Source organism: Rhinolophus sinicus, linkage group LG11 (genome assembly GCF_036562045.2).
Source record: "Rhinolophus sinicus isolate RSC01 linkage group LG11, ASM3656204v1, whole genome shotgun sequence".
Lineage (NCBI taxonomy): Eukaryota > Metazoa > Chordata > Mammalia > Chiroptera > Rhinolophidae > Rhinolophus > Rhinolophus sinicus.
In genome coordinates, this window is record NC_133760.1 from 68,135,601 (window position 1) to 68,158,857 (window position 23,257).

The following is a 23,257-nucleotide window of genomic DNA, read 5'->3' on the forward strand; positions in this document are numbered from 1 at the left end:
TGAGCCTCCCCCATATTGTCTCTTTGCACCCAATAACCCAGCGCCCCACTTCTAGGCTACAGACAACACCGTGTACAAACCACAGCAAATTTATTACTCAATATCCAGTGCCATATCATAGCACCACCTGGAGCCCTCACCTTCCCTCCCCACCTAGCCCAAGGGTACACCCAAAATGGAAAAAACAAAAGTGAACCCAGATCCCTGCTCCTCCTCTGGAAGAAGGGGCCCCGGCCCTGGAAGTCCCTTCCACAGGTCCCAGCAGGCAGGAGAGTAGACCCCTCCGTGCCCGGAGAGCAAGGCTCCAGGCTCCAGCGACAGAGAGAACATGCAGGCAGGAGGGGCAGGAGCAGAGACCTGTGTCTGTGGGAGGAGGAGCAGGAGGGAGGAGCGCTGCCTGAGGAGTCCGGGAGTCTGGGCATCCCGGGGATGCACGCGGGGGCTTCCGGGCAGCAGGGGCTGGCCCCTGCTTGCTTAGCGCTTTGACAGCTCATGGGACAGCCAGTCCAGCCCATCATACAGGCCTGTGCCTTGGGTGGCACAGGTGGCCTGGACGTACCACTGTGGGGCAAAAGAAAGAAAGAGGTCAGTAGCAGGGAACAAAAAGGGGGGCGGTGCCTTTACTTCCTGCCCCCCCCCCCACCCCGCCTGTGGCTCCCTTGGGAGAGGCAAGGCCCTCACCGTGCGGCTTCGCAAGTGCTGCAGGCCCAGTTTGTCGGTCAGCTCGCTCACTGGCATGGCGTTGGGCATGTCCTGCTTGTTGGCAAACACCAGCAGCACCGCATCCCGCAGCTCGTCCTCCTGCAGCTGAGAGAGGCCAAGGGAGTAGAATCTGGGGTCCTTTGGGGTGTCCAGGCTCCCTCTTTCCCACTGTGTAGGGGAGCCCCCTTTCCACCTTCTAGCATATTTGTAGGAAAAATATAACATTGTGTAGTCTCCTGCTGAACACAACACATAGTTATAAGTCAGCTGGAGACCATCTTGGCGTTAAGTCCAGAAACGACCTTTTTCTAATTTGTTCTAGTACTTGTTCTAGTCTAAATGACAAAATTTCCCAATGGAAACACAAGAAGGTACGATGATGTTGATCTCCACCGCATGTAACTTCCCTTTCCCCAACTTCTCAGACTCAGATGTGAAGACATGAGAATTCACAGAAAAATTCAATCCTATACTTTTTACCTGACCCAAAGTCAAAACAGGGTGAGATTCTCCATGTACCTGTGTCCACCAAGAGAACTGCACATTCAAGGCCCATGAGGCATTTCCTGACATTCACGCCAGCACAGCGACCTCTGTTTCCAAACTAAGGGCTCAGTTCCCAGGGCCCTGGGTGCTCACCATTTTCTGGAGTTCATCAGCAGATTCTTGGACCCGCTCTCGGTCATTACTGTCCACCACGAAGATGAGGCCCTGGGTGGGAAGGAAGGAAGGAAGGAGGAGCAATCACTCCCACCTGGGACATACCCGAGTCTGGCTTTCTCTCTTTAAATGTGTCTAACCCCCTCTCATCTAGTAAACTTCCACGAAGGCTCTGCAGACATCCTGGCACAAACTGGTGACACCCTGCAAAGGATTCATACAGCTTGTGCCCTCAGACAAGCAGTCTAGTTAGAAGATATGCATGGGAACAGGGAGACATGTGATGAGAGCTAAATCAGCCTGGACCCAGAACCCTGCTTCTCAGAAGATGCCAAAGGTGGCTGAGTCTCAGAAGACAAAGGCCAGTTCTGAAGGAAGAATAGAGGCTTACCCTACAAAAGGGGGGTTAGAAAAGGGTAAGGCTTTTTCCTGCCTTAGGGGGCCCAGCCTAGGCCAACAATTTTCCTAATGCTATCACCTCCTCCCCTGGAGTTGGGGAGACACCCTTGCCCCCCACCTGAGTGTTCTGGAAGTAGTGCCGCCACAGAGGTCGAATCTTGTCTTGGCCTCCTACGTCCCAGACTGTGAAACAGATGTTCTTGTATTCCACTGTTTCCACATTGAAGCCTGAAGATAATTGGAAAAAAATATGAGGAAAAAGTCGTGATAGGAAGGAACTCACTAAACTACAGTGCATTCAGCAGGGACACAAATCAGAAGGTAATGAGCGAGGTCTAAGGGAAGAGAAGTCCAGAAGACTGGCAGTCAGCTGGCAGGGCGGGGCTAGGTCACATCCACCCCTCCTCGACACCATCCAGCAGGTAAAGATAATGTGACCCACTTCTCAGGTAGCTGTATCTGGTGTCAGGTCCCAGCACGGAGATGCACAATGAGGAGCAGACCCTGAGGTCGCCGCCACGCTCCCGCTCCTCCCAGTCTCACCTCCTCTGACTCACCTATGGTGGGGATGGTGGTGACAATCTCCCCCAACTTCAATTTGTACAGGATTGTGGTCTTGCCAGCTGCATCCAAGCCAACTGCAAAGAAGAGGGGCATAGGGCTGGAGATGGGAGCGAGGGAGCCCCCTAGAGACCAGGGAAGGGGAGAGGCCAGGACAGCTGACGGTGACAGGGGCGGAGAGCCCGAGAGCTTCCAGGTGCGCGCTGTTATCTACCTTCCGGGCCTTAAGGGCAGTCCGGGTGGTGAGCGCCAACTCCTGCCCCTGAAGCGGGCGAGGACTGGGGGTGCAAGGGGTACAGGAGGAGGGCCGCGCTCCTTTTAAAAGTGGCCTCCAAGGGCGGAATCCTCCCTTCTTACCATCCGGGCTGGGGCGGAGGGAGCGTCACCCCACCCAGGCCCGCAGCTCCCGGTTTCAGGCCCCGGGAGCGTCGCTGCAGACTGTGACCCGCCCGAGAGCAGTGGCCCCAGGGGTTTAGAAGGTGGGTGACTCAGAGTCAGAAAGCGGGGTGAGCTGGCCTGGAGGGACGCGGGGGCGGGAGGGCTGCGCGGGGGCCGGTGCTCCCGTCCGGGCCGCGCGCTTGATCTGCCTCACCCATAAGGATCCGCATCTGCTTCTTCCCGAAGATCCGCGAAAAGAGCGCGGACACGGTGAGGCCCATGGCGGGGCCCGGGGAGGGGGCACGGACACGGACACCTGGTGCAGGCTGGAACCGGCCGGCCGCGGGGGGATGGGGCGCAGCAGCAGTGGGAGGTGCCGCCACCGCCTCCGCGCGTCGCGGCCCGCCCTACGTCATAGCGGGCCCGCCCCCATCCGCGCTCCGCTCCTAGCTCCGCCCCCTGCCCCGCCCCGCGGCTCGGGCTCCGGGAGAAGCCGAAGCTGAGCGAATCCCCGCAGCCTGGCTGGGTCCCGCGCCGGTTTTAAAGAGGGAAAGGGCCAGGGTCTCCCCCTGTTTCTAGCACGCCTGTCACATCTGTGGCTGTTGCACCGGCAGTTAGAGGGGGGCGGAGGAAAGCCTTCGGTGCTCCGCAGCGGCCGCCACCCCCATCTTCCGTGGCCCGCCGCAGGGCTTTGGTTTGTTGCGTCCAGCTCACTCTGGTCTCCGGTTTAGTTCTTTCTAACTGGCAGCGTCGACTGTGTGCACCACCGTCCTAGAGGTGCGTAAGCTCGGTGCAGTCGTCTTAAGACCTCCCTTTTGCCCCCTCAGCTCCCATTGAGGGAGGGGCTTTGAGCATAGTAGGTGGTTCAGGGACCGTGGAATCGCGAGAGGGCTGTACCGGCTGTGCCTAGAAGCAGTGCTTTTCAGTCTGGACCCAGGCAGCCTTTCTGAAGTCCTTCCTCACTTTGCCACAGACCTGGCAGCCTGGATTATTAATGCACACCTATCCAGGATGTGAGGCTGTTGTTGCCTCCTTAGGCCCGAAGAGCTTCTCCAGTAATTTCCCCATTCATCTTAGCGTTGGAGGGGAAATAGCCAGATTGGAATTCATTTAAATATCTTCTATGGCAAAAACTGGATCATGCCAGGCTTATGCTTAACAAATGCTTGTGAGGTTGAACTGGACTGATAGGTTGCTCAGTGGAGCATGGACAGGTGTTTTGCCTGTTCTGGATCCCAGTTGCTTATGGACTGGACATGGTGAGGTGAGCTGGGAAGCAGAGAACCTTCATTCACTGAGTCAACAAATATTGAATGCCTACTGTATGCCATTGTTCCAGGCCTCAGTTCAAATCTCAGTTCTGTCTTTTTTTGAGGGCTTGCCTTCAACAATCCTCACAATCTGTCATTTTCTTATCTATAAAAGGAGACTGATATTTGTCCTATCTCATGAAGTAAAGATTAAAATAATGAGATACTGTATTTGAATGTTTTGTATAAAACAGCTGGATGTTTCCTGGGCCACTAAGAAACTGGGTCTGAACAGAGCTCCAGGGCCTGCCCCATCTAGATCTGCAAGTCTGTAAAGAGAACAGACTTCGGGCATCAGGTCTGAGTGCATGACTTTACTCTTCAATCACACTTGCATTCCTAGGATGGCTTTTACAAGGTCGAAGAATACATTTAAAAGAGTCCCAATATAATAACACAACTAGTGATGAACAAGTCAGGTCAGTTCTACATCTTCAGCTCTTTTATTAGCCTCTTTCTGTCCATCATTGTTGTCACCGCCGTATTTCACTACCATCTCTTCTCCACGACTGCAATAGTCTCCTCACAGTTCTCCTGCCCCTTGGTATTGCCACCCTGTCATACAAGTCTTGATGATACCACTCTTGTGATTAAAATCCTTTAGTGTCTTTTTATCATATAAGATAAAATCTAATGCCTTAATTTGGGTCCCCACCGCCTATGCCAGCCCGTCTGTTGCCACCTCCTTCACATACCCTAAACTACTGCCTCGAGATGCTTCTCAATGCTTTCCAGGTGAGCCAGCCTCCCTGATGCCACAGGCGTCCTTGTACTCTTTTCCCTCTGCCTGGAATGCTTGTTTCCCTGATCTCTGGTTAGATGGGTAGTCACTACTCATCCTTCACATCCCAAAGTATTTTCTCCGAGAGCCTTCTCTGCCTCCCCTAGACAGGACATCCTCCACTTAACTTCCGTATCACTGAATATACTTATGCATAGCGGTACGATGGCAGGACTTGTGTTTGCATGCCTGGTTCTTCACTAGATGGGAACTCCGTGAGGGCAGGACCTTGTCTCCTCATAGTGATCACCTGGCACAGCATTTGGTATGTTGAGAGTTGGATTGATCTGAATAGCACCCCTAAACTTAGTAGCTGTGTGACCTTGGGCATGTTACTTACCTCTCTGTGCTTCATGTTTCCATATCTGTAAAACAGTGCTGATAATACCCACTGAGCAGAAGTATTGTAATGACTACATAGCAAAACTCTTGCAAAGCTCCTGGAATATAGTTGGCACTAAGGACAGACGTCCTGGCCATACGGATGCCCTTTACAAACATTTGTTGCATTAACTCAGCAGAACTCAGGAAGGGTGCTAATAATTATTATACTATACGCCTTCCAGGTGCCAAACACTGTACTAGAAAGGGTTGCAGTGTTCGTGGTTTGAATGAGAGTCTTAATTGTTGTTCTTTAGGGACAAACGTACTGAGCCCCCAAATAGTGGGGACGCGTTGCGAGCTGTTCAGTAAGGACACAGTGCGACGTCGCCCCGTCCCTCGCTGATCGTAGCCTGAAGGAAAGCTCGGGCGAACCTCACGAAATCAATGTCACTCGCGTCCTTAGCTCGGCTTGTTCTGCTCTTCCAGGAGCGGGAAAGCCCCGCCAGTTTCCCAACAGGCCGCGGCCGAGCGCTCCCTGGCTGCGGTGGCCACGCGCTCCTCCGGCCACTGGGGCGGAGCCTGCGGCGTCTTGCTGTCGTCATTTCCAGCGGACCCGGAAGCGCCCATGTTGGGCCGCTGTAGTTCGGAAGTGGTGATGGGGCTGCGCTCCGCTTACACCCCTGGCGGACAGTGGGCCGACGTCCTGCAGGGGCTGCCGTGGCCGGGGCAGGCGGGAGCGCGGAGCAGCTTCTGGGACAGGGCGGGGGCGCCCTGGCTGTGTGCTCCTCTCTTGCCCGGGTCGCCCCGCCTCTAGGTGGGAACCGCCCCCGCCTTCCGTACCGGGACCCGGTGGCGCTTCTGCCCCGCCGCCCCGCCTCCCCGCGTCGGTCTCGGACTACTGGGAGGAGCGGGTGTGCGGCCGCGGGGACCACAACGCCCGCCAGTGTCCCCGCGACCCTCTCCCGGGCTGCCCCAACGCTGACGACGTGGAACGGCGCGTTCTGAATCCTCATGGAGAAGTTTGGAATGAATTTCGGGGGTGGCCCCAGCAAAAAGGACCTGCTGGAGACCATTGAGACGCAGAAGAAGCAGCTCTTCCAGTACCAGGCACGTCTCAAGGATGTGGTTCGCGCCTATAAAAGCCTACTGAAAGAGAAAGAGGCGCTAGAGGCCAGCATCAAGGTGCTGTCAGTATCCCAGGAGGCGGATGTGGGCCTGGCAGATGGCCCGCCTCCAGGCCTCACCTGTCCTGACAACGTGGATGACCGATGTTCCATTCACAGCGAGGATAGCACTGGGACCGCCACTAGCTTGGATACTGTCGCCAGTCTCACTAGCACCAAGGGTGAGTTTGGGGTAGAAGATGACCGACTGGCCCGTGGACCACCACCTGCAAAGTCGGAAGAGGCCAGCGGGTCGGAGAGTGGTGTTAGCAGTAGCAGTGGGGATGGACCGTCTGCAGCTGGGGAGGTGGACAAACGATTGCATCAGCTGAAGACTCAGTTGGCTACTTTGACCAGCGCTTTGGCTACAGTCACCCAGGAGAAGTCCCGCATGGAAGCTTCTTACCTGGCTGACAAGAAAAAGATGAAACAGGACTTAGAGGATGCCAGTAAAAAGGCAGAGGAGGAGAGGGGCCGTCTGGAGGGAGAATTGAAGGGGCTGCAGGAGCAGATAGCCGAAACCAAAGCCCGACTTATCACACAGCAGCACGACCGGGCCCAGGAGCAGAGTGACCATGCCTTGATGCTGCGCGAGCTTCAGAAACTGCTGCAGGAGGAGAGGACGCAGCGCCAAGACTTGGAGCTTCGGTTGGAAGAGACCCGAGAAGCCCTGGCGGGGCGGGCATACGCAGCTGGTCAAATGGAAGGGTTTGAACTGCAGACCAGACAGCTGACCCGGGAGGTGGAGGAGCTCAAAGGTCAGCTGCAGGCTCTTCAGGAGGAGAAGAATCAGCCAGACCCCCGGCTGCAGCAGCTGCAGGAAGAGGCTGCCTGCCTTAAGAGCCATTTCCAGGCTCAGTTGCAGCAGGAAATGAGAAAGGTAATTATCTTCATCTCCTTCAAAAAGTCATTTAAGCCTGAAGTGGGAAATAATTTTTTTCCTCCTTTGATAGATCTGAGTGGCTGCACTGTCAATTCTGATGCTATTCAAAACGTTTTATTGGTGAGTTGGAAATTCTGTTCTATGTGGTGTTGATAGTATCCACAGAGCACGTTTCCAACAGGATGTAGAGTTTCTAAGTGTAGGCTGGGTTGGAGCCAGACGGATCTAGCATTGGCGTCTTACCCACTGTGCTCTGTGAAGCAGTACTGAGGCAGACACGCAGTGAAAAGGTCGTGTGTCTGACTGTAGCTATATGCCTGTGTGTAGGTAGTGGTATATCCCTATAGGTAGGATGGCTGACGGGGGAAAAGGGAGTTTTCTCAGAAGAAATGACCTTTTGTAACTGCTTTCAGCCAAGATTTTGCCAGCTCTGGAAAGGTATTCTATTTTATAGTGCTTCCATTCCATGTGGAGAGAGGTCCAACTCAGTTGTGATTTTCCAGGAATATTGGAAGAGGAAGAGAATGTCATATGATTCCTTAATAAGATTTGGGGAAACACATGATAAATGAAGATAGCACTCTTTATATGTGAGTTCGGTGTATGATAGGAGACAATGGAAGTGCTAAACCAGAATAGGAGCAGATATGCAGAGGTTCTTAATTGTCTGGTATAACATGTGTCTGTGAGCAGAACCCAAGCAGATTACAGGAACTTTTGTTAGCTCCCAGATCAACCAAAAAATCCCCAGTTCCCATTCTTGCCAGGCCATCCCATTCGGTGCCTCTTTTGCTCTCCTCTCTGTGCTCTCGAAGTTTGCCATAGCGCTTTGTGGCGTTTCTGGATGCATTTCCATCTGTTTCCTTGTTTTACAGACAGCCCTCGCAGAGGATCAACGACGTCAGCAATCTCAGCTGGAAGAGCAGAGGGTGGCAGCCCTGGAGAACCAAATATCTGAGGTGTCGGAACTGCTGGGCACGTATGAGAAAGCCAAGCAGAAGGACCAGCTGGCCATCCAGAAGCTGAAGGAGCGCATTATGCAGCTGGACCTGGAGAACAAGACGCTGGCTCTCGCAGCCTCCAGCCGGTCCCCTCTAGACAGCCATGGAGAGGAGTCCAGTCTGGACGTCAATGTCCTGAAGGACAAGATGGAGAAGCTGAAGAGGCTACTGCAGGTGGCGACCCGGAAAAGCCAGGTGACCTTGGATGTGGAGAAGCTCTGCGACCTGGAGATAACGCCCAGCTCCGAGGCCGCTGATGGGGAGAAGGCGACTGCGCTCTACTACCAACAGGAGCTAAAACAGCTGAAGGAAGAGTTTGAGAGGTACAAGGTGAGGGCCCAGGTCGTCCTCAAGAGCAAGAACAGCAAAGACGGTAACCTGGCCAAGGAGCTGGAGGAAGCCCAGGAACAGCTTGCAGAGCTCAAGGAGAAGTATATTTCCCTGCGTCTGTCCTGCGAGGAGCTTGAGCGCCAACACCAGCAGGAGGCCGAGGCCTGGAAGCAGGAGCTGGCCCGGCTACAGCATCACCACCGGCAGGAGCTGGAGCGGAGCCAGCTGGAATTCAGGGACCGCACGCTGAAACTGGAGGAGGAGCTGCACAGGCAGCGGGACCGGGCGCTGGCCGTGCTGGCCGAGAAGGACCTGGAGCTGGAGCAACTGCGCTCTGTGGCCTTGTCCTCCGGGCTGCCGGGACGCAGAAGCCCTGTGGGTGGCGGAGGTCCTGGGGACCCGGCCGACATCACTTCCTCGGAGAGCCTGACCCAAGCCCTGCAACTAGCTGCGGCCAACGAGCCTACTTTCTTCCTGTACGCCGAGCAGTTGGCCCGCAAGGAGGTGGAGATCACGTTGCTGAGGAAACAGAAACACAGGCTGGAGGTCGAGGTCCGTCAGCTGCAGGAGCGGCTGCTGGAGGAGGGGGAGCGGCATCGCGAGGAGGTCGGGGTCCTGCAGAGCCACATTGAAAAGAACTTCAGGGACCAGAGCCGGGAGGGAGCCAACCTCGAGTACCTCAAAAACATCATCTACCGCTTCCTGACCTTGCCCGACAGCCTGGGCCGCCAGCAGACGCTCACAGCCATCCTGACTATCTTGCATTTCAGTCCCGAGGAGAAACAAGTAATAATGCGGCTCCCACCCAGCGGGAGCTGGTGGCCTTCTGGCAAGAGATGATGCTATTTTCACTGACTGGAAATTTCTGTGCCTCTTCTGTGGGAAGGAACAGGCTCTGGTTTCTACTGCCTCTTCTCTTAACCTTTTCTTTCTTCACTGTGTTGAACTGGCAGGAGTCTTCAACGTAGGGTGGGATTTTCCGCCAAATGCCATTAACACCGCTTTACCCCTTGGGCCCTAGAGACACTGGAAGAGTTGGGACAACATCTTCTGGTGGTGTGTGTGTGTGAGGGGGAGAGGCAGGAAGAGGTTGGGATTGAGAGGCGCAAAAGTTGGGGAAGTGGTGAAAGTCTTTAAAAATAAGACTTCTCTGTTTTAATATTATGCTCCTAGTGCAGAGCTAGGAGTAAATGTGACTCCAAAGGGAGTTCAGTTAATTTCTAAACACGCACAAGGACCAGCTGTTTTCTCCATCAGCACAATCTGAGTCTGGTCCACTGCCGCCCCAATTCTCTGGGGACACACATCCAGGCTGAAGAGGGACCAGGAGGTTTGAAATAGTGACAGCTTGCCCACTAGTCCAAGGGGCCAAGGAATAGGGAGTTCACCCTGGAACTGGGAAGCTTGGTTCAGTTAGGGCTGGTACGACTTAACCGGTCTGGACAAAACGCTCCACTTGTGCCCATTGTAGAGAGAGCCCTGAGCACCAGTTCAATCTGAGGGATTTCCTGAGTGACCTGCTTTTGGTCTGGTAGGGTTGTCATAGACCCTTCCTGCTTGTCCCTGCCTTAACCTGCCTGCCTAAGGTTGGCCTGACATTGTACGGGAATGACTTTGCTATCTTCAGTGTTGAACTTCCATTGCAAAAAAAAATTCTAGCTTCTTACAGAGAGGGGTCTTATCCGGAAGCTGTGGTCCTGCCTGGATGCAAGGAGTTAGTTCAGAGATACAGAGGGCAGAGGGGGAAGACCGACTGCAGAGGATTCCAGAAGATTGCTGTGATCCTCGTAGGAAAAGTGGCGGGAGTTCAGCCAAGGCTGGGCCAGGGTGCTTGCTGCTCCGTGGACAGCGTTCTGGCTAAATGTCCAGGTCCCTGCAGCCATGGTGTTCATGGGTGACTGTTACCCGGGTATTTTGCCCACTCCCTTGAGGAGGTAATTGCGTTTCAGCCCAGAGTCCTCGTCTTCCCCACTTGTGTTACTATAACTTCTCCTCCTCCCACGGAGTTTCTTACATTTGGTGTTGCATAAGTAGATACATTCTGCCCTTAAGGAAAGGAGGACACAGACTTCTAAGTCAGGTTCAAACAGTATCTATGCGTTCCTTGCCCCCATCTGCTCTTGCTGGTCTTTGGAGCTTAAAGACCAATGCTTTGCCACTCACTGAACGAATATGTTTTTTTTTTTTTTTTTCTTTCTGTTATTTCATCATAGAGATCTGGTTTGTGAGGGTTTGGGGTGCAGAAAACTTTGATTAAATGTTCTGATTGGGAGGCTGGGCAACCTGGACTATCTACAAACAGTGAGTGGACTTAATGGAACAGAAGTGATGTGTTCAAATGATAATACCATAAACCATGGAATCATTAAACCTGAACAACTTGACCTGTGTGCTTTTGAATGGTACACACACACACACACACACACATGCAAACAATGCGACTATAAATGGTAAGTTCAAAGGATGGAAATAATATATTAATCCATGAGCTTGAATCTAGGGAGGAATGCCTCAATGCTTAAACAGTCTCAATTACAACGCACATTTTTTAGCCTACAATTATGTGTGTATGTGTATGTTTGTGTGTAGGCAGCTACACTGGAAAAAGATGTTTCACAGATTTAGTGAGTGGGCTTGAAACTTCCATAATTACTTGTAAAACTTTAGAAGTAATCTCTTTATGAATGCTTTGCTCTGCTTCCAGTCCGGATTCATGGTATCCCAGAAAAGTTTCTCAGTACATCAATAACTAAATCATCATCTCTTCATTTTCTTACCTGATCCCTTTACATATAGGATATATACTTGTTGTTTCTAGGTGGTTTTAGACAGAATACAAAGATCCATAATCACAGTTGCTTTCCTGGGACTAACAATTCTTGTGCTTTTTACTTTTGAGAAGATTCCATATGAGCAAAGAAGCAAGTCAATTTCTGATTAAATATCGATTTACATAAGGCTCTGAATGCTCCCCACTGAAAAAGTCTTGGACCCTCCCAACCCTTAAGGTCACAGGTTCCTTGTCGCTCCACTCCTTTCCCCCAAATACAATTTTCAGTTACTTGATTGCTTTGCACTCGGAAAGGGAGAGAAAGAGAAAGAGTGGAGATCAGCCTCAGTCAGAGGAAAATACACTTTCCACAGGCCCTGGCCCCAGAATGTCAGACAGTGTATGAGGTATGTCAATAAGGTAATGAGACTGCACCTTCCTTGTTTAACTTGTACCACATAAGTCAGGAGGCTCACGGGAGAAGAAGAGATGGGGGGAGAAAACAGCAGGAAGGCAAGTTGACAACGGTAAGGGCTTTCTGCTTTGGTTCCCTCTCTCTCCTGTTGGGTACCTCTGACCTGGGGAATAAAGGTCCATTAATTGTGCCCTTGATGCTGTTAAGTCTCCATCTGTTACCTAGAACCCCAAGGTTCTCGGCTTTGTGCTGCAGAACTGCTATTACAGGGTTGTTTTGCTAACTCTTGTGAAGTGTGCCAGAACCATGTTGAGCCATTTATGCCCATTACATCTTTTACTCCTCGCATTTTACAGATGAGGAGGCAGAGGCTGAGATGGTAAGTTTGCCCAAGATCGTGTAACTAATATAGATCTGAGCCAGGTCTGATTAACCTGAAAGCCTGCTTAATCTAGGTGTGCTCCTGTCTCCGGGACCTGGAAGTGCCTGGCCTGTCTCCATAGGTGATTTCTAGGGACGGAGAGAGTGATCTCTAGACTGAACTGGGCTGGTTCACATGGAGAGAGTGTCTCTAGCTATAAAATGCCATCTAGCAAAGTTGCTGCACTATCTAGAGGAACAGGCAACATTAGTTCTTCCTAAGAGCCCTGAAGCTGCTCTGTGCCCCAGGTTCTAGATGACTGCTAATTTTAGAACTTGGATCATTCTAACAAAATAAAAGGAGGGCTGTGGACTAGCTCTTGTTAAGCTCCTGTTACAGTGTGTTCCAACTATAACCTCTAGGTAAGCTGGGGAAACAGCGCTGGGAATGGGAAATAGAGCCCTACTGAGTGGTCACTTTACCCAACCTTCAGCCACCTTTCCAACTTTCCCTTCGCTCTTCCACTGCTGCCCCCAAGTAGCCTGATTATTGATGATTTTGGGAGCAAGAAACTAGATTCAGGCATTCTGGATTGAAATCTCAGTTCAATATCCTGCCAGCTGTGTGACCTTGACGCATGCCTTCCTCTCTCTGAACTTAATTTTCTTATAACGGGGATAATAATACCTTTTTCAGGGTTGTATCCTCAAGATTAAAGAAAGATGCCTAAAGAACCAGCAGAGCACCTAAAGCAAGGTGGGGGCTAAACTGCGTTTCTTTTTTTTTCCCAAGAATTTTTTCCAATAAGTGGGAGAACTGGAAGTCAGACTGAGCTCTTCTGGATCTACGTCCCGTGCTTCTTAATCACAGATGTCGCTGTAAACAAAAGGAATAACGGCTGTATTTTAAGTGCCTATTACGAAGCGAACGGCTAGCATTTCCCCTGCATGATGTTACTGATTCCCACAGCAGTGTTGTGAAGCAGGTCTGTTTTGCAAATGAGGAAATGGAGGCTTGGCAAGATGAATTGCCCAAGGCCCAGAGTCAGTGATAGCAGAACCCGAATTCAAACGTGTTTCTGTGAACCAGTGGTCCAGGTTCTTTCTGCTCTCTAAGCTGTCTTCCAGCAGAGGGCAACGTGGAATACCGAAAATGCGTGGCTCCCTGGAACTGGAGGGGGCCGTGTTTCTGGCACAGGCTGGGGAAGAAAGGGCACTTGTCCAGGTAGTGCTTGCTTTAGTGGCACCTGACTTCCTTATAATGTCCCAGAAGCTTCATTCTTTCCTAGCAGCACAGCTCTTTCACACCGAAAATTTGAAATGGACTCTTCCGTTAACAAGTCAGTTTTATGTTTGAGTAGAGACCCTTGTTTTGCCTGGGACCCAGACCTCCTGGATGACCTACAGATCAGTGTTTCTGACAAACCCACAGTGGAAGGGAGCCCAGAAAAGCAAAGGCTACTTGGAGGCCCATGACCCTCATAAGGAAGCAAGCCCTGTTCCTTGACTTTGGCCGTGAGAGCCTCTCTGGCTCAGTGCACATTCATCCATCCCTCTGGGCCTGCCACCGAGGGACTAAGTATTCTCTTTCATATCGGAGAGAATGAAGACTGATATGACTTTACACGAATATGAGTGTTTAAATGTAGATTACACATTAACTTTTAATTACCAGAGGCCGTGCTGTCCACATGGTCAGAAGTTTTGGGAGTTAGTATTTAGCGGAGGGTCCATTGCCTTTCCCTTAGTTTACCAGCTATCAGATGTCTGAAAATGAAGCCGCAGTTTAGGGAATTTCACAGGCCCTTTGAGGGACGTCCTGCCCTGGTGTCCTGTATACTCCGCCGGGACATCTGCCTGACCTGCAGCCTTAGTCAGCTGCGTGAGATCTGAAAGAGCCTGCAGGCCAAGCGTGTTTGTGCTGGTTTTGAATACCTGCAGTATCACTTGGTCAGTGTACATTTTCCAGTGTAGGATCCTTAGGCACATTGTTTCTTCTACCTTTAAAGTGCCCCCCATCCCTGCCAGCCCCATCCCAAGCCTCTGCAGTATGATCCTGTCCTTTCAGACTCAGTTGGACTGTCACTTCTTCTGTGCTGATTTTTCTGCTCCCCAGGGGTGCACAGGTACTTCTCTGAAATCCTTCAGCACTTTTTTTCATACTGACCTTGGGCACAGTGATTTCTTGTCCTTTCATTTTTGAATTTACTTCTCTGCTCTTTGACTACTTTATACATCCCTCAAGGTCATGCACAATTTATCCTTGTGCTGTCAGGACTGTTCATAACCTGGCACATACTCAGTGCTCCATAAATAGCTGAATGAATGAGCAAGAGACTGAAAATACCGATCTCGTACAATTCTATGATATAATGCTCCATCTGCATTCCAATTTGTCAATTAACGTAACCTCCTTTATGGGATTTTCCCTCTAGTATAGGACCCTGTCTAGGATCACGTACTGCATTTACTCGTCATCTCTCTAGGCTCCTGTAATCTGCCACAGTTCCTCACCTTCTTATGGTCTTTTATGACAGGGACAAGCTTTTGTTTAAGAATATAGCCCTCCCCCCTTTTCAGTAGAAGGTTTCTCATTTTGAGTTTGTCTGGTGTTTCTTCATGACTGGATTCCGGTTATGCAGTCTCTGCCAGAGTACAAGGGCACGAGCTTATCAGGACATCACCTCGGGGGGCAAATTAGATCCATTTGCCCCTCACTGGTGACATTAATTTTGATACGTAGACAAGATGTCTGATTTTTTCACTGTACAGAGTAGGATGGGCCAGAGGGATGATTTCCTGGCAGAGGTTCTTTGTGTCAGGGTTGCCTCCAGGGCTCAGAGGAGGGTGGAGGCTGGGCAGGGAGGGAGAGCCAGTGAAGAGTGAGTGCACCCTTGGGGGAAGGAGCCTGCGGGTTCTGAGGGTTCCCTTGGCCCTGGGAACCACGCATGCTACAATGGTAGGTCTGCCTGACCACCAGACTCCAGGTCATTTTCTAGAAGCCCAATGGTGGAAACTTTCAATTAACTTAATGGCTTTGAACTCTTTCCGTCAGTGCTAAATATGGTGGCAGAATGCCTGAAAACATACAGGAGACTTAGGAAAGTGGGCTTTTTGTTTCTAGCACCCTGGGATCCAAGTTCTTTCAAAGAGTAAGATTAAAGAAAAAAGGCTGAGAACAACACCCGAAAGAGAGAAAAACAAGATGCTAGTTCTGTCATTATCTGTCTCTGGGACATTCCTGGTGACTCATTGTTTTTTATCTGTCAAAAAGGGGAGTGAAAAAAAAAGGGGAATGAGGCATTTACATTAGTTTTTCAAAGTTATTGTGATGATCGAATCAAACAATATATTGAAAGTTCTTGGAAAAGTGTAAAGTACTATAACAAGTAATTACTATTAATGTCTGACATCATATATCCTAGCTAACATAACACAATGATAGAATAACTATATGTTGGTGAACTGTCATGTAACCCTCACCTTGGCTCCCCCATCACCCTGTTTTCCTTAGATGTAGATTCATACTTTCAAAAGGATGAAGGGGGGGAAGTATTAGTATGTGTATTGATTTTCTTTTGCTGTCATAACAAATTACCACGAACTGAGTGACTTGAACACAACACAAATTTATTATCTTACAGTCTGGAGGTCAGAAGTCTGAAAGGGGTCTCACTGGGCTAAAATCAAGGTGTCCGCAGGGCTGTGTTCCATCCTGGAGGCTAAAGGGGAGAATCTGTTTCCTTGCCTTTTCTAGCTTCTAGAAGCTGCCTGCATTCCTTTTCTCATGGTCTCCTTTCTCCATCTTCAAAGCCAGCGATGTTACATCTCTCTGTGCCTCTCTGCAGAGTCACACCTTCCTCTCTCTTTCACTCTGAAGGACCCTTGTGATTGCATTAGATAATCCAGAATAATCTCCACGTACATAATCCAGGATAACCTCCCTATTTTAAGGTCAGCTAACTAGCAACTTTAATTCCCTTTTGCCATGCAACCCAATAGGTTCTAGAGATCAGGTTCGTGAGCATCTGTAGGGGGATATTATTCTGCCTACCACAGTATGTATTTTGTAAATATTCTATCTGGAAAGAACTTTGGCAAAAGCCAAAATGGAAAATCAAAATTCTTCCTTACTTCTTGGTAACAAAGGTTTATGGTGCTATTGGGTAATTCCTAACAATATTCTTTTTCATGGGAAAGCAGCAACACCTAGTGTCTCTCCATATAATTTCAACAGAAAATATAAAGTGTCCTGTAATTAAAAAGGTAGAATAGAAGATGCAGCTCAGTGATCGATGGTAGAGAAGGAAATTCTCACTCATCACAGAGGGTGAAGGCTGGTGATTCTCTGCATGTTCTTTAGACTCAGTGTAAGCCCCCACATCTGTGCACATAAACAGAAGTTATTTTAGTTCATTCTATTTGGGGGCGTGGCACCATCCTGGACTCTGTGATAGATGCAGGAATATAAGAACACGATCACCATCCTCAAGTTGCTTCCAGTTTGACTGGGCAGACGAAAAACACCCGGCAATTAAAGGCTATGTAACCACTGAGAAAACACTAAAGATTAATGGTCAAAGGTATCGGTTATAATTAGGCTCAGTTGTACATACATCCAAACCCAAAAGAACTCTGGCTTAAACAGCGGGAGAGTTTGTTTCTTGCACACGTGAAAAAATTGGTGAAGCCACAGTCCTCAAAAAGTTAAACATAGGGTTATCCTATGACCCAGAAGTTCTACTCATAGGTATATATCCAAGAGAATTGAAAACATACTTTCATACACAAGCTTGTACACTAACGTTCATAATAGCATTAAAAACCAAATGGTGGAAACCTATGTCCGTCAACCAATACATGGATAACGAAAATGTGGTATATTATTCCACATTTTCCACATTATTCCACATATGTGAATAATACGGTGGCATATTATTCAACCATAAAAGTACTGTTACATGCTACAACATGGCAAAACCCAGAAAACATTATGCTAAGTGAAAGAAACCAGAGACGAAAGGCAACCTATTGTATGAATCCATTTACACGCAGTGTTTAGAGCAAGTGAGCCTTACAGACAGAAAGCAGATCTGTAGTTGCTAGGAGCTGGCAAGTGTGGGGGCTGAGAATGGGAGTGACTGCTAATGAGTACAGGGTGTATTTTGGGGTGAGGAAAATGTTCTGGAATCAGGTAGTGTTGATGGTTGAACAGCTTCGTGACTATACTAAAAACCATTGAATTATACACTTTAAATGGGTGAATCATTTTATATGTGAATTTTATCTCAGTAAAGTTGCTAAAACATACTAGGAAAATCGAGGCAAAAATGGGTGATGAATAATTAGAGAACAAGAAGAAGAGATTGGAAAAATACTTCCTATTAGTTTTTTGTCCCCTGACCCCCCACCGCTGTTCCTTCTCCAGGCCTCAGAGTGGTCACCCCTTTCTTTCCTGTGTATTAGGTCTTCTTCCTCTTCCCATCCCGAGTGAGAGTCAGCAGAAGGTTGACTGTGAGGCTGTGAGGCTGGCCTGGCCCCAGACGAGGAGAGCGATGGTGGCTCTGATCCCCATGGAGAGAAATGGAGCACGTGCTGACGGAAGTAGATGATGGAATAGAGTTCATGCCCTTTGACTCCTGAGGGTGTCCCCACTTGAGAGGTACCTCTGGTCCTGGGAAACAATGTCCTTGGGAGTCCCTAGCCTTGGTGGCACAGGGGAGGGGCTCGCTGAGCCTGGTACATCCCTGTGGCCTGCCACACAGTTTCCCCATCTGTTTGGAGAATGAAGATCTCTTGGGGCGGATTGCCCGATGGTGCCTTTGTCCGTACTCTTCACAGAGGATGTGACCTTGCAGTGTTGTGTCTGCTCGCCTGGCTGGCTTTGCTCTGGGGCCTCAGGCCAGTGACACTCCGTCCAGTTCCATTGTGGGCAGGTCCTCATCAACACACTTTCCAATGTGTCCTTTGCAGCCATGTGGCTTTTTTCTTGATCTGTCTCCTCTTCCTCTTCTTGTATGGTACATACCAAGGGACTTTTTCTTTTCTTCTTCTTTTTAAAGAGTATAAGTCAACATTTAAAAAAAACAAAACAAAAAACACTTTTATTTATTTAAGTGTATTTTTCCAGGACCCATCAGCTCCAAGTCAAGTAGTTGTTTCAATCTTCTTGTTTCAATCTAGGCGCAGCTCACAGTGGCCCATGTGGGGATCGAACCTGCAGCCTTGTGGTTAAGAGCACCGTGCTCTAACCAACTGAGCTAACTGCCTGCCCCAAGGGACTTTTTCTTACAGGACAAGGTACCACCCTCACACCACTGTAAGAAGTATTTCACTTGTCCTGATAGAACTTTATCAACTGTGCAGATTGGATCAGGCTCCAAGTATTACCTTGAGTGACTCATGTCTTCCCTCTTACCTTCCTCCCCATGCTCATGGGTTCCTGGGTAGCCCAGAGAGACATAAAAGTTGAGTCTGAGAGGGCAGAGCCATTGTAAAACATAGTGTCCCAACTGTCACAGCCAGGAGAAGTGGAAGGAGACTTGATGACTAAATGTAATGTCCATGATGGGTTCCGGGGACAGAAAAATGACATTCAGTAAATACTAAGAAAATATGAATAAAGTATAGACTTTAGTTAATAGTAATGCATCAGTATTGGTTCATTAATTGTAACAAATGTGCCATACTAATGTAAGATGCTCATCATAGGAAAAACAGTTTGGAGTATATAGGAACTCTCTGTATTGTTTTTGAAAATTTTCTATGAATCTAAGATTCTCTAAAATTAAAACTTTGTTAAATACCCCAAAATAGAGTGTTCCCACCCCCATTAGTACATTCAGCTCTGGCCTGGCTGGGTCATTTGAAAAAAGAGTGTCATCCAATATGTCTCCTTTGAAGGGTAGTTACCAGATCCCTGTATCATCAGGGCAGTAAATGGAACTTTTCCATTACTGTCTATAAAAGATAGAGTTTTAAAGTCCTGGGTGAGTGGATAGGAAAGTGAGAGCATGGAACACAAGTGAACAGCCTGGTCCTAGAGTGAGTAAGGACTTCAAGGACAATGAGTGACCTTGTGGTCATCCTGTGCCATGTCCAAAGGCCGTTAGGGAAGGATCAATCTGTGAAGGGAGTTGAGGTTAAGTTTTGTATCTGGGGTGGAACCAAAAGTCAGGATCTGAAAGTGTAGCCAGCCTTGAGAATTTCGTCTGAGAATGAACAGGAGCTGAGGGTGTCTACACCATACAACTGGGTCAGTCAGGAGTGGATTCAGGGCCCTGGGTTCTCTGATTGTGTGCACAATGTGCCAGCACACTTCTCATGACAGACTGTTGAAGGTAGATGGACAGTCTGGTCAGACACGATGCCTCTGGAACTCTGCCTTCAGGCCAGGGTGAGCCCTTTAAAGGCTCTTAACTGGATGGAAAAGTAGTCTTTTCCTGTCTCTACCCTCTATGTTGCAGCTAGGTTCTGCCCTTCCTCTCTGCAATCACACCCTCCCGGTCTAGCTCTTGGTGAGCTCCAGCAGGCTGATGAGCCTAGAACCTCCTGTCTGACCTATGGTCCTGGTCTTGTGCTTTATGGCCCTCACACTTCCATCCCCACCCCCTCCCTGCTCATGTTAACTACCTCGGGTTAGAGTCCAGGCCAGCAAACACCACCATGAACTCATAAGAATGATCAAAAGTCTACAATAGTCCAACGGCCATTTTTCTTTAAACTTAAAATGTTTATGGATCCAGAAGTGGGTTGGGAGTTGAGAAGAGGGATGAGAACCCCATATAATAACATTTATTTGCAGATGTTGCTGATGATATTAAGTCCTGACACTAGAAGCTCAGGAATGTACTGAAGATATTTGGGGGGGGTAGCACTGGGTATTCCCCCAGCATATGAATACTCAGTTGGTTTTTGAGACATCGAGTAATGATTAGAAGTGTCCCCCTAAGCAGCTCTGGGCTCAGCTCTGGCACTCTTGTCTTAATTAGATAGGTTTTGACTCATTATTTAGTTACCCATTTGTCCTTAACAGAGGGTTTTAGTTGTTTTATGCATTAGAAGGAGAAAGCTCACAAAAGTCATCCCCTTACAGAAGAGATATGACAGGAAAGATCATTAACTCTATCTTACTGTACAAGACCCAGCAGTAATTAAGAATGTACATAAACAGCACAGCTTAAATTATTTAGTTGGCAATCCCCAATAACAACACCAGCAGTGTGGTATACTTTATTCTTCATAAAAGTGATTCATTTGCGATATAACCTAATCATCATCAAAATGTAATTCCCACAACAACATTTGTTATTACTAGCTTGTAAAAGATCACATTAAAGGCACAATTTTGACATATCACATTGTACTGCAGCACAAAAGCCAAACTGAGTGTTTCCTCCACTAGAGGGCTGGTACCCACGCTGTTTCTGGAAGTCCTTCCCCGGGAGGCAGGCAACGTGGATGGAGTTGGGCAGAACCTAATTTTCAGTATGTTCTTATCTTGTTCACTATCTGGATGAATTCTAGGAATAAATCCTGCAGAAGCTAATTCTTTCAGGAGAGGAGTGATTCTAGAAAGATAATTGAGGTTCATATGAGAGATTTGGGGGGATTTAAAAACTGCCATTTAGCAAACAACTCAACTTAAATATTTATTGGGTTCTTTGGATATGTGAGAATGTGGGCCAGTTACTAGATACAGACATAGTGAGACATGGCGCTGGCCTCTAGGAGCTTCTTTCTAAGCCCAGATCATTAGCCACTGATGTCCAGTTTCCCAGGCACTTGGTTAGGCATGGTCATGGCCCTTGCTTTGACCTATAGGAACTCTTGTGTAATTCTTTTAGTTCCCTGTAAGTGGTCAGTGAGTTTTCTTTTTAACTCCATCATATCTAGCCCATCCTGCCTATTACAGAAAGTAAGTTGGACTTTCCACCACTCCTGCCGATGGACCATCAATGAAATGACAGATGCAAAGGCACAGCGGTTGGCATGAAATAGGCCTCAGTGAAGGGTATTTTATCTTTTCCCTTTCAAACTTTCATGAAAAATGTGAATTCTTATTTCTTAAAAGAAAGCTGAATCTATGTGTATTTTTACTATAGCAATGTCTAGAAATTTTTCACACAGAGATTTTTTTCATTTGAGGGTTATGTAATGGCAGGGATGGTTTTATAGTTATCATATGTGACAGAGTCTGCTAATTGTCTCCCAATATTTATTCTCTTCTTCTTCCTTGGTAGTAGCATCTCAATATTTAGGTAGGCCTATTGTGCCTCAAACTAAAAAACATTTGCCAGGTTCCCTTGCAGCTATGCAAAACCACGTGACTACTAGACAATAAGATATTAAAAGGAAGTGTTGTGTGGGATTTCCGTAAAGCCTCTTCTTAAGGGGCAGAGTAGCCCTGTTTTTTACTTTGATCCTTCTGCTGCCTGGGATGGAGATGAAGTGGCTGAAGCTCTGGCAGCCTTTCTTGGACCATGAGGATGAGGTTCCCATACTAGGGATGGTGGAGAGTAAGCGGGAAGGTCCTTGGGTCCTTGGTCACTTAGTGGAAGGCCATATACCATGTTTCCCTGAAAATAAGACCGGGTCTTTATATTAGGATTTGCTCCAAAAGACACAGTAAGGTTTATGTTCAGGGGATGGCATCCTGAAAAATCACGTTAGGGCTTGTTTTCCATTAGGTCTTATTTTCAGGGCAACATGGTAGGTCATGGACTGTCTACTTCTGGATTTCTTCCAGGTGAAAGACAATAAATTTCTAATTTGTGTAAGCCACTGGCTCTTTTAAATTTTAATTTAATTAATTAATTTTTTAATTGTGGTAAAAAATACCACAAATTTACCACCTTAACTATTTTTAACTGTACAGTTCAGTAGTATTAACTATATTCACATAAACTACTGTTGTTTTCAGTTTTTTATTTATATGAAGTCAAATTTAATCATCACTAAAACATAGTAGAAGCTCTTTTAACTGACCTCCAATGAACTAACTTATTAAATTAACAACACTCTCTGTTTCTACAGTAACGTGGACTAGTCACTGCCCATCTCCTGGCTACTAGACTATTCTCTCCGACAGTAGTTCTCAAACTAGCACATGCATCAGAATCGTCGGCAGGGCTTGTTAGAACAGAAATTTCTGGACTCCACTCTCTGCGTTTCTGATTTAGTAGGCCTGGAGTGGGGCCTGAGAATTTTGCATGTCCAGCCAGTTCCCAGGGGATGCTGATGCTGCTGGTTTGGGACCAAAGTTCGAGAACCACTGATGTAAATAAATAAGGACACCACCGTCTTCTGTCCCTGTTGGTGGACTTGAATGTTACCAGGAATCAACTGTGTTTGTCCTCAAACCTGCTTATATGTATTTTCCTTGGTTGCCCTTATAATTGTAATGATGTAACCCTGTTTAAATGTCAGCCTGTTTATATGTAATGTCTTTGTGATTGTAACATAATTAAACATTATATAAACCTATGGAAAAGTCGTTGAAAAGGAATTGTTACCATGAAACTAAGCTGAGTGCTTTGGAATGACTTCATATTCCAAATGATATGGAATCACTAAAATAATGCTACCAAGTTATGTTTGGTGGGGCAACTGCTAAACATAAGAAAAAAAGTTTATAAAAATGTAAAGGACTTATGCATTCAAGTTGCTTTAAAAGGGTCTTTAAATTATTGTTTTACTTTAAACAAATCAAGTCTATAAATTGCAAATAATATGTGTGGCTGTGATTTAGTCAATAAAGACAAACTAGGACTCCAATGGATCCAGTCTAAAAAAAATACCTGTGGAAAAATGGCAAACAAATGCATCCTTAAACGTATTAATGAAAATAACATTCCAAAGTAAAACAAAACATTTAAATAAAAATAAAATGTTTAAAGTATGATTCCTTCCTTACTTTCCAGTTAACTGATGGTTGTAGCCTGGGTTACCCAAAATGCGGAGACTATGGGAAGGGTGTAAGTGATATTACTTTCATCAGGAATGCACTCCAAGCAGGAGCGAGGCCAGGAGGACGTAGAGCTAATATGAAAATGCCCAATGGAGGTGCCTGCACTTGGAATTGAGTGTGACTAACTTCTCAATCTTACAGAACCGTTTTCCAAGAGGCTATACAAGCGACTGCTTTTCAGGACAGCGCGTCTGGAGTAAGGAGGGAGAAGAATTTACTTGTTGTCTCCCATCTCCCATTGGTTAAAAGTG

General features: G+C 47.9%; 2 protein-coding genes and 1 long non-coding RNA gene across 3 annotated transcripts; 2 read left to right on the plus strand and 1 right to left on the minus strand.

Annotated features, from left to right (window-relative positions):
• Positions 1-73: 73 nt before the first annotated feature.
• ARF5 (ARF GTPase 5) lies at positions 74-3,093 on the minus strand. Its single transcript, XM_019757139.2, has 6 exons — positions 2,915-3,093; positions 2,319-2,399; positions 1,880-1,989; positions 1,342-1,413; positions 682-807; positions 74-561 (listed from the first exon to the last, which is right to left on the minus strand). The coding sequence occupies exons 1-6, from the start codon at positions 2,979-2,981 to the stop codon at positions 475-477; spliced, it is 543 nt and encodes a 180-aa protein (XP_019612698.1). The 5' UTR covers positions 2,982-3,093; the 3' UTR covers positions 74-474.
• On the plus strand, positions 2,478-22,940 carry LOC109461151 (uncharacterized). Its single transcript, XR_012490463.1, has 2 exons — positions 2,478-2,801; positions 17,504-22,940. It is a non-coding gene; the product is annotated as an uncharacterized LOC109461151 (long non-coding RNA).
• On the plus strand, positions 5,101-10,876 carry GCC1 (GRIP and coiled-coil domain containing 1). Its single transcript, XM_019757138.2, has 2 exons — positions 5,101-7,158; positions 8,037-10,876. Exons 1-2 carry the CDS (start codon positions 6,127-6,129, stop codon positions 9,330-9,332), a joined length of 2,328 nt encoding a protein of 775 aa, XP_019612697.1. The 5' UTR covers positions 5,101-6,126; the 3' UTR covers positions 9,333-10,876.
• Positions 22,941-23,257: the final 317 nt, after the last annotated feature.